At 41.4% G+C, this 10,516-nt stretch overlaps 1 protein-coding gene across 2 annotated transcripts in view; it reads left to right on the forward strand.

The window, feature by feature from the left end:
- ece2a (endothelin converting enzyme 2a) overlaps positions 1 to 5,062 on the forward strand; it is a 70,655-nt gene extending 65,593 nt beyond the window's left edge. For both annotated transcript variants that reach the window (XM_029454330.1, XM_029454329.1), the window contains exon 4: positions 3,232 to 5,062. In XM_029454330.1, the coding sequence (XP_029310190.1) occupies positions 3,232 to 3,525 (294 nt within the window). In that variant the 3' untranslated portion in view covers positions 3,526 to 5,062. The remainder of the gene's footprint in view (positions 1 to 3,231) is intronic.
- The last annotated feature ends 5,454 nt before the right edge of the window (positions 5,063 to 10,516 follow it).

Consider the following 10,516-nt stretch of genomic DNA (forward strand, 5'->3'; position numbering starts at 1 on the left):
CTGTTTTGGTCGTGTCAACCAAGCTCAGTCTTAATGGGGTGATCACAAACGAACAAAGTTGATTGCCACATAAATAAATGAATATTTAGCTACAAACAATAGCATCACTGTGATTGATATACACTAGAATGATTGAAATGACAATATCGTTAAACCTTTTTAAAATGACACTGGGAATAGCTGGAACTCCTCGCGGGGATCTGAACTACGGATCTCACATTACCTCTTTGTTGCAGTGCACTCAAGGCCGGTCAGATCAGTTAGACACACGCTTCTACCACAACACTGAATAATTCAGGAGATGCTGTAGGTCTGTGTGTTCGAGCGAATTGTGTGTGTGTGTGTGTGTGTGTGTGTGTGTGTGTGTGTGTGTGGTGTGTGTGTGTGTGTGTGTGTGTGTGTGTGTGTGTGTGTGTGTGTGTGTTGAGGAGGGGTTTCAGTGGAGTGTGACTGTGTGAAGATGGGCGCTAACAGAGTGGTTTCCCGTGTGGCCTACTTAGGATCAGCTTACAGATGTCGGACTGAGAGTGGATGTTGAAAACTGACTCAGTGTTTTGGGGATGCTGTTTCCTTACTCCAGTGTTTGGGTGTAACAGCCAGTGAGCCCGCCTCCACCTGTCGATTCAGATGGGAGACTACATCAGCCGCTTCGATACGTTACAGTTTATCTCCACGTCCTGAAAAATGACCTCATATCTTTTCTGTAGATGAAACATCAGTTTATCTGTAGCATTCAGAGCGCAACATCACATCCGAACAGACCCGCCACTGTTGATACTTTACTATAGCAAGACCACCACTCCCATGTGTGGGTAGATGATAGTGCCGGAGCTTTTGTCATAGTGCACGTGCTGATATACATTTAGTATATGTTTAAATATGACTCGCCACACTCGATGCATCCTCCTCCTCCTCCTCCTCCTCATAAGGATTTTCTGTGAAATGCATTTAATTGTGTCGATGCTGAGTGTCAATAATCATTAAGCTTAAAAGCAGTCCCAGTTATTGGCAAGCTGTTTGTTATAGTTCAGCGTCGTCTTAGGTTGCAGTGACGTAAGTCCTCCAAACACCGATGACATTACACAGCACAGGTACACAGTGTGCAGTACAGCCATACATGTCAGTGTCATGGATAATGGCTTCAGGGGTGATGCACTTTGTTAACGCCCCCTCGTTTACTCACTCACCAAAGCCTCCGGAGGGCTCCACCTGTACTGTACTTAAGACCTTGCCTTCGGAGGAAACTGTTATTTTGTTATAATGTATTTTTAAGGGAAAAGGTAAACATGTCGTCACCTTTGTCAGTTAGTTTTAAACTTGATATCTTTTGTTATGCTAAAACCCATCCCTGCATTTCTAGTTCAGAGTTGTGCCGCTTTTAGCTTAATATTTAGTTTTATTGCACACATTTGTGCTTTACGGTCCAGCACTTAGTAAAGCTACTTACTTAGAACGCATTGGCCAAAATGGAATCTCGTTTTCCATCGTCTATCGTCTGATGACGTTATTTTTTATCAACTAAACTAAATGTTGTTAACCGAGTGTAAACTGCCTACATGGGAAACGATCCGGTGACGGACATTGTCCCTCAACGCCAGCTCCACTCTCATATATTGGACATTGCCCCCAGAGGCTAAATGGTCGTCAGACCAATAACCGATTGATGGCGAGATTGTTTCTTGACCAACAATACCTAAAAGCAAAGTTTAGAATAGTTTTGTGACTGTCATGGTTTCTTTCAGCCCTCTGTCATGTTTTTTTTGTCAGGCACTCCCTAATCTAGATCTCCCTAACGTTTTCCCTTGCTGTGCATTATATTACTAATTTCATCCCATATTCAACAACCCCTCCACCCTTCCTCTCGCTTTTCCTCCGTGTCACAGTGCAGAGTGAATAATTCATGTTCGGGCTGCTTGCTGGTGGAGATGAATCATGTGAGAAGAGCAGGATACACGTGCTCGCCTCAGAGCGACTCCTCTCTCCAAAGACCCCAGGAGAGCGTAGGGGGGGGGGCTCATCTTTACTGTACAGACCACATCTACTCCGTCCTGACTGCATGACATTACCATCCCAGCTTTCATGACCGTCACACCAGTTCCTCTGCCTTCAAAGCCTAAACATCCCCACAGACCATGCAGCAGCTTCTCACTATTGTATACATCCATGTACTGAGTCTACAGTGAGTGTATAGTATTGGGGCCTCATAAATTATGTTCTTTACATGTTTATATTTAGTTAACTGATACCTTGCAATAATAGATGAGGTGTTGATTGCTCATCTAAAAGTTATTGCTATTGTCATTGTGTCTCTGGAGGGGGGGGGGGCCAGAGCCTCCCACATTGTGCTTCACACTGGCTCTTCAGAAACCTACAGTGTGGGTGACGTCACAGAGACCACGTCGATATTTATTACAGTCTATGGTGAAAACCCAACGTGTCACCTTTTGTCGGTCTAATAATGTGTGCTGCCTGGCAATTCAATTTGCTGTATGCCTGCACTCATTCTCTAGCAATGTATTAGCACAATATGTTGGCCTAGTTTACATGTTTGATGTGTGAAATATAAAAAGTTAGTCGCTCACTTCTCTGCAGATTCTGTCCTTTCACTCCCACACACACTTCTGTCTCTGGAGAAACTCTCTGCCGGAGTCAAACTAAATGTGTCTCTGCATGCTTGTGTTTGTGTCAATTCTCCCATTCTGTGTTTGCCTGAGCTCTGCAGTCCTCTGAAGTTTACTGTGTCCTGATGCACATGTGAATCTCACACGAAGTATGAAGACACTGGAGTGTTAATGGACCCGGAACAACAATTATTCATATGTAGGGACCCTCACAGTTTGCGTGCTGTCACACCGTGTTATCAGACTGCATGGCTAAGCAGCCGGAACTGTGGACTGAAAACCTCAGTGCTTAACGTTTGCTCCGGCTTACAGCGATGCTGTGCCATGTGCCTGATTGGAGAGATGCCAATTTGAGTGAATTTGGTATTTGAAAGAAGTGTCCGTCTATTCTTCAAACCCTTTCTTTAAGGACAACTACCTGAAATGCCTCCAAAAACCCTTTGAAGATAGAAGCAGCTGTGATATGAACCATCTCAAATGATTCCCACCCCTGGCTGCTCAGGTCACGTTAGAGGTTGCTGGTATTGATGGTTGGAATTAAAATGGTGTGGGTCTTTGTTTCAATGTCTTTTAATACTCTTCCTCTCCTCTTTCTTTATTCTTCTCCCAGATTAGTCGCTGCTTGAAGCCAGGAGGACGGTTTGTCTCTGTAACCTTCGCCAATCCCTTCTTCAGGAAACGCCTCTATGCTCGCACTGAGTACAACTGGTCGATTAAGAAGTACAGTTATGGAGAAGGCTTTCAATATTTTGTGTATGTAATGACCAAAGGAGAGGAGCTTAGCTCAGAAGATGCAGCTCTGGAGAAGAAGCTACTGGAGGACACCAAATTCCCATCAACCACGATCGCCACAACACAAAATGAGAACGAGGAAGACTTCCTGTCTAATATTGACTTAACATAACTGGATGATCTAAAATCATTTTTTAACTTTACTGTTATGTGATTTTGTTAGAATGATGTGCTATGTATTTGTAGTTAGTTTGCATAGACAATTGTTATATTCTCAAAGTAGAACTGGAGACAGAAACATAACAACTGGGGGGGGGGGGGGGGGGGACAAAAAAACGTTTTCTAGACTTTGGGGGAATTGGGAAAAAATGGTAGTGCCAATTAATTAAATAAATAAATAAAACAAAACACTATAAATAACATATTTTGGAAAACAAAAACCCAAGCACAAGACAACAGCCAATACACCTAACAAAAAGTAACCTACATGTATGAAAATATAGACTACCCAAACTGACCTTGGACCTTTCCCCATCACTTAGCTCTTAATGTTACAACAAATACAGAAAAGATAACTTCCAAAATCCAGAGCAACTTCAATTTAACACTTTAAGACAATGTCTATGCAGAATGAATCTTTTGCTGGAAGTCTACTCTTATAAATCCTTCCATAAGCATTGTTTTCTATGTGTTTTTATATCATTGTATTGTTCATACATTCAGTTCAACTGGATTGCAATGATTTGTGGTTATGCTGACTCATCGCGCCATGGAGCTGCTTCTGTTCTAGTGCAGTTCATAATAAAAACTTTAATCTTTTATAAATCAATTTTTCATCCCAGTGTCCTTAACGGCTCTGTCTGCCTATATATCGGATTGGACAGTATCTCATTCTGTGGCGCAGCACAAGCCGGCCAGTGTTATGCAATTTGCACGACAAACAGGCTCGTCTAGACATGGTACATAACAGCAGCCCTGGCCTGCATGTAAAGTCAGTGTTAAGTCTATTAATATGTCAGTCAGAGTCTCTCCTTCTGTTGGGGTTGTCTCCATCTATCCCATGTCTGCTTTAGATTCCAGACAAAAGCTGCTAATGGAGACACGCAGTGTTTGACACACAGCGCTGCGTGTGGACACGTACACATGTACATAGAAGTAATAGCCCACCCTGCTTGTTATTTGTTGAGGAAACATGAGATGAGTCTCGGGTCCTGTGCTCTCTGCTGCTTAAATTTAGACCAGAAGAGGAGAGAGAGAGAGAGCCAGGCATGCAGACAGGCAGGAAGGCTGGTGACTGCAGGGGGGGGACCACATTGATAAAGTAGAAATCATTTATTTTTAATTCTCCACTGAGATCTAATTACCGTCTATTTTTAGGACTTGGAGGAAAAATAGGTGTGTGATTTTTCACTCTTCTTTTGTTCCATGACTTTCTGCTGGTGTAACGTCGTAGTTTGTTTAACTTTGACCACAATGTCTATTTAGTAGCTGTTCTGGAGCTTTTGAACGTTTCAGACGACAACTGTTAGACGACCCCCCCCCCCCCCTGTGTTACTGTTGCTACACTTGATGAAGTTTATGTTCTCACAGGGCACATATGCAGTTTTGTGGTGGGATTGTTTTGTATCAAGTAATGTTTCCAAAGTCAAGAATGAATTTTTAATCTCAATCTGTTGTGCTCTGAAATAAGATTAAAAAACAAACAAACATTTGTGTCTTTTATATCTTTTATTTCCAGCTAACTAGAAAAAAGATATAACATTACCAAACTCTTATTTCCTTTAACTGTAGCTTTGATGTGATTGACTGTAGAGTGCTGCAGGAATGAGTCATAAAACCTGGAAATGAGTTAGCATTTTTGCACTTCTGGTTACCTCGTCTCAAAGTCGATAGGTTTCTTGAATGGCTTTTTGGTTAGTTTGAAATAAGGTCTGTGGATAACACGAGTTTAAGAGATTTTCACGTTTTGTTTTATATCATAAAAAACATCAGTAAATTCCCCACTCGTGAATTTTGAAGCGTTTACAAATGAGAATGTGCGAGTATCATAAACTTTTGTTTGCCACAGAGGGTTAGGGTTTTTTCTGCAATAATCCAATTAATATTTCTGTTGTCTTTTTGTCGAGAAATGCAGCGCGATGCTAACTTTGGGGGTTGGCCTACAGAAGTACGTCCTCCCTGAAGACATCCACACTCACAAATGCACACGCACTGTTCCAAACATTGAAATGTATCTATTAGTTTGATGGTCTTAATCTCACCCCCACTACCCCCTACCCCCTGAGGCTTTTTTCTGCTATATTTTCCACCAAAATATGAAGCAGCACTTTTTCTTTAATTGGACTTAGTTTAGTTCTGTTCTGTCAATCTATGAATACATTGAAATTCAGCTGTCGTTTTCTTGATAGATTTCAGCTCCCTTGGTCAGACTGACTGATCTGCAGTGGCAGAGACCCCGAGTGAGATTTAACTTGACTCGACTTAAGTTATATAACCGCAGAGCAGGGCGCAGGCCTCACACAGGAGAGGTTTAGTCATCATTTTCTCTTTAACACAAACCTTTTTTGTCTTGTGTGCAGTTTTTTTGTTTCTTCAGCTGATCACCTGAGTCATCCAGGTGTCTGAGGCTGTGATTTAATATAGAGTGCTGCGTATTTATGTGCGTGTGAGATACTGTAGCAGAGCCAGAATTTTCTCTCCTGCTGCTAATTGTCCTCCATGCTCTATTGCCCAAGGGCAGCAACAACACTAATCTACTGCATGCTCAATGCCTTTCTCTCTGTGTCTGTCTTTCTGTCTCTCTTTTACTCTCTCAGTCACTCTTCTCACCACCGTGCCCTCTCTGTCTGCATCGATTGGCCCTGAGTGCTTCGGTGTGTGGGTGTTGTGTGAGGCCTCATGCAATTCAAAAGGTCTACTGCCTGCTTTAACCAAACATCTCTGGGTTTTATCTGCCTCATTGTATGTGTTTCAACTGAATCACAACACAGCACTACGGCCTGTTTCTACCCAAATGAACTGCCAGTTTACTGCAGCTACACTCAAAGCATCCTCAGTCTCTTACAACCAAGGTCTTGTTTTTGTAGTTCTGTTCCTTTGGTAATACAAATGTGTACTAACAAAGTTATTTTTGAGATCTGGGAATGCAGCAATGTTAAAAAAACAACATCTCCAACAGGGCAAAAACCACGAGCGGTCAGACGATCATACAGGTTTAAAACTCAATCCCAGGTTAGTCAAATCTATTTGGAAGATGAAACAAAGGCAAACGTAAAAGTTATACATTTGCGGGACACAAACTAAAGACTTATAGCAAGCCCACCTCCCTTCAAAATACGAATGAATTATATATATATTGTAAGTACTCATGAAAAGAAAACTTACATGTTATACATTGTATAACCGGATTTTTGAAACCACATTTAAAGGTTCAATGTGTAATTCTGAGCCACCTGCTCCAAAGAAATAGGGGGCAGTATTTCACCTCTAAACTGGGTTCATACGATCTCTAATGTTTATATTTTAGTTGTAGTTTGCCATATTTATTATATTCTAATTTATTCTTTATATAGTGTATTATATAAACCACTTTACACCAGTTTAATGCCTGTCAGTCAGTCAGTGGACACGAATTAAACTTAACCAAACTGCTGAAATTCTAAGAGCCGGTCAGAATATAATAACATAATAACAGTGTTATAATCTTCACGTGCAGCTGATCATCTGTGTTTCCTGGGGCACTCGTGTTAACCGGGGCTGTAGTACATGTAACATTACGTCAGTTAATTGGACTAAATCCAAAGTGGCAGAAAAGCATATTCGTCTCGTCTTCCCGCTGGGGAGGAGAAGGGTCGGCACTCGGCAGACGGAGCCCCAGTCAGCGGCGGAAGAGACTTGAGCTCAGCCAGAACACAAGCCGCAGCGCCGCAGTCACAGCGGGCTGCTGGACCTGTGTAGCGGAGCAACAGGGAGCTAACGGCTAACTGAAGCTACACCGTCTCCCGGGGCTGCAGACAGCTCTACGCTCGGTACAAGCGCCTCCTGCCAGCTGTTGAAGATGAAGCGAGGTGGTGCGGTTGTGTTCTCGTTTCTGCCACTTTCAATGTAATCCAATAAACAAACTATAACAGATACAGAACATGGTTGTGATATTTACAAGTGAGTCAGGCAGCTTCTTCTCCCTCTGTACTGAGGGCAGACTGGTGCTGCAGTAACTCACTATCACCTCTAGAGGAACAAGTGGTATTACAAGACTGGACGGAGCAGAACTGTCAGTTAGACAATCTTACTGTTGCCTCTTCACAGTTAATTGTTTTAAGTTTAAATTCTGGCATATTTTACACATTGAACCTTTAGGGATCTTTTCAATCCAAAATGATTCGGCATTCATGTATTGCAGCTCTATTATATTATGTTAATATTGTAATATTTCACACAACCCTCACTTTGCAGGTTGTAGCAGTCGGTATCCCCATCACACTTTACCTCATCGAGTTTCACACACACACACACACACACACACACATTTTATTTCCAGCATTCTACGGTTGCTTGCTTTACGTTTTAACCCCAAAGTAAGTGGTTTAGATCAGTAATTCCCAACCTCATAAATCTGAGATGATTAACGGGATAGGAGAGAATGAAAAACATATTTCTTAAACACTAAATTATTACATTTACTTTTCTCTAATAGTTCCCTTTTACTTGTTATGTACTAGATAGGTTTACCCTTCCACAAATTATTCATATTTGATATCGGAAAATAACTTGGTGTTGTAGCTATGTCGCTGCAGTAACTTTTATCGTAAAAGATAAATGATCATTATGAGCAAAACAATGAAAATAGATCCAAGCTTTAACCTACAGTCTGTGTAGATAAGATGGAGGGAATCACCAGTTATCCTTGTCTGTGGAAATCTGCATTAGATGTAATGAGGACTCAGAGATTGCACTGACGCTGCTTTCAACAGCACTGTATATCTGCCGATCTCACTCGGGGCAGCATAATGGCATAATATACTGTATGGCAGGCTTATGTAACTGGAGGAGGAATTTTAATGGACGTCCACTCAGGAAGTGGTGATAGTGGAATCAGATCAAAGGTCTTTGTCGTCACTGCACACGCTTAGTTTGAACCCCTATAGAGCGGAGAGTTGCTTTGAGTTGTGTGTGTTCCGTTTGTGAGAGGTAACGGTACTTAACGTAACACATTTTGTTTGTTTTGCACACAAACGTCCACATGTCTGTCATGCTTGTATTTCCATCCTGTCTTTCTGTGTGGTTACACAGTGATTGTCCACTGGGGAGGCATCTACAGCATGTCTGTGTTGACCCCAGTATGGCCTGCACTCCCAGCCCATCTGCCAGGTCAGGACACAGGAGCCACAAAGACTCCAGGTCACATCCACGGCTGCAGCTCACGGTCAACTGACCTCTGACCCTGAAAGCTGCAAAATTATGACAGAATTTACATCTCTTCAGAGGGAAGTAGCTCATTAGTTGTTGCCTGAGATGTTCTCGTCGTACATCCTACATTAAAATGCAAAGGAAAACTAACACTGTCACCCTATCTGTAGCAGATTTATTTTTGCTTTACTCTAACTGAACTATTCAAGCAGTGTAAACGCAAACTGCATTCATGAGCTTGCACAGTGACGTCTGCTGTTACAGTTATTCTCCAGAGATTTAAAATGTGATAATGAAATTTAAATCCAATATCAATATTTTAAAATGTTAAAAATGTGTTTACAGTGTGGGTCGATGTTCTATGCTGGCTTTGTTCATTGAATATTGAATCAATATGTCATCCAATCCAACGCAGTCTTTTTTGTGTTTTTTTAATAGTTTGTGGACAACAATGGAACTTAATGGTACAGAAGAACTTTGGCTACACAGACAATAAAATAACATCAGTGTTATCCTTTGAGCCCGTTGTCTCTCAAATGTCTCGACATTTTGATTCAAGAATATTCTGCTCGATTCTTGAGCCTGAAAAAAATGCAAAATTGTAAAATGTATGACACTGAAGAGAGAGCACTGCTGGCACTGCAGCACTATTGGTAGTAGGACTTGAATTAATTACTTTAAAAGTCACATGTTCACAGTTACAGTCATAACTTGTAGAGACGTTGAGCAGAGCTGATACAATTCAATATTTGCCCAAATATGTCTTTCCGGTTCCGGCCTTCCACAGCCGCCCATTACTATGAAAAGTGTAATGGTTCATGACCACACACACACACACACACACACACACACACACACACACACACACACACACACACACACACACAACAACAACAACATGAACAACAGCACTATGTGTTCATTCAGTGCAGTGCTGATGTTATCAGGACAGTCAATAATCTCTCTGATGGGAATGCGGCCGGTTACACTGGTGACGCTTTGTTGACGTTCTATTATTAGGGTTAAGTGCTATTCAGAGACGTAAAGGATCAGTGTTAAAGCACTGTTGTCAGAACATGTAGTTTTTATAGATGTGTCCTTTACATGTTTTCCAAACGATAAACAAGTGAGACTGACAATCTGTCATATCTGTGATGTGATTTCCAGGAAAGTTCTGTAGTGAATTTACAAGGAAATTAATTTCCATTGAGTTATCGTTGCCCTGCAGGTTTGTGTACCGCTGGTGGAAGAGGGGTGATATCAACTGACACAATTTCCTGACTGACACTGTTGGCAAACAGTGTTGTACAATATTATTCACCTTTGTTCCACATTAGCTTCACATAATTTCACAGATCTGTTGATGTAAAAAAGTAAAGATTCCCAGCCAGGGTTCTTGTACTTCAGGGGGTTCTTCTGCAGTAACTAGGGGGAACTTGTAACGATTGTGGAGTCTGTCAGCTAATATAGAAATTAAAAAAACATCCACATGTTTGTGTTTAGGAGAAAATAGGAGTACAAACAGCTGTGATGCTGATCTTCAGGAAATGTAATGTCCCAGAGATGTAATAACTATAGGTACCCCGACAGTACGTTAGTTTAACTGTATAATAGGTTTAGCAATTGAGAGTAAGTCGAAACTAGCAAGCAAAAAGCCAACAAAAAGTGATAGATAAATGGTTAAAGATTTCCAGTTCCTGGCATTGTGTGTGGGTATGTTAAACAAAAATAAACCACAAAACATGTTGCTTTTTATC

This window comes from Cottoperca gobio, chromosome 17 (genome assembly GCF_900634415.1).
Source record: "Cottoperca gobio chromosome 17, fCotGob3.1, whole genome shotgun sequence".
In the NCBI taxonomy this organism is placed as follows: Eukaryota; Metazoa; Chordata; class Actinopteri; order Perciformes; family Bovichtidae; genus Cottoperca; species Cottoperca gobio.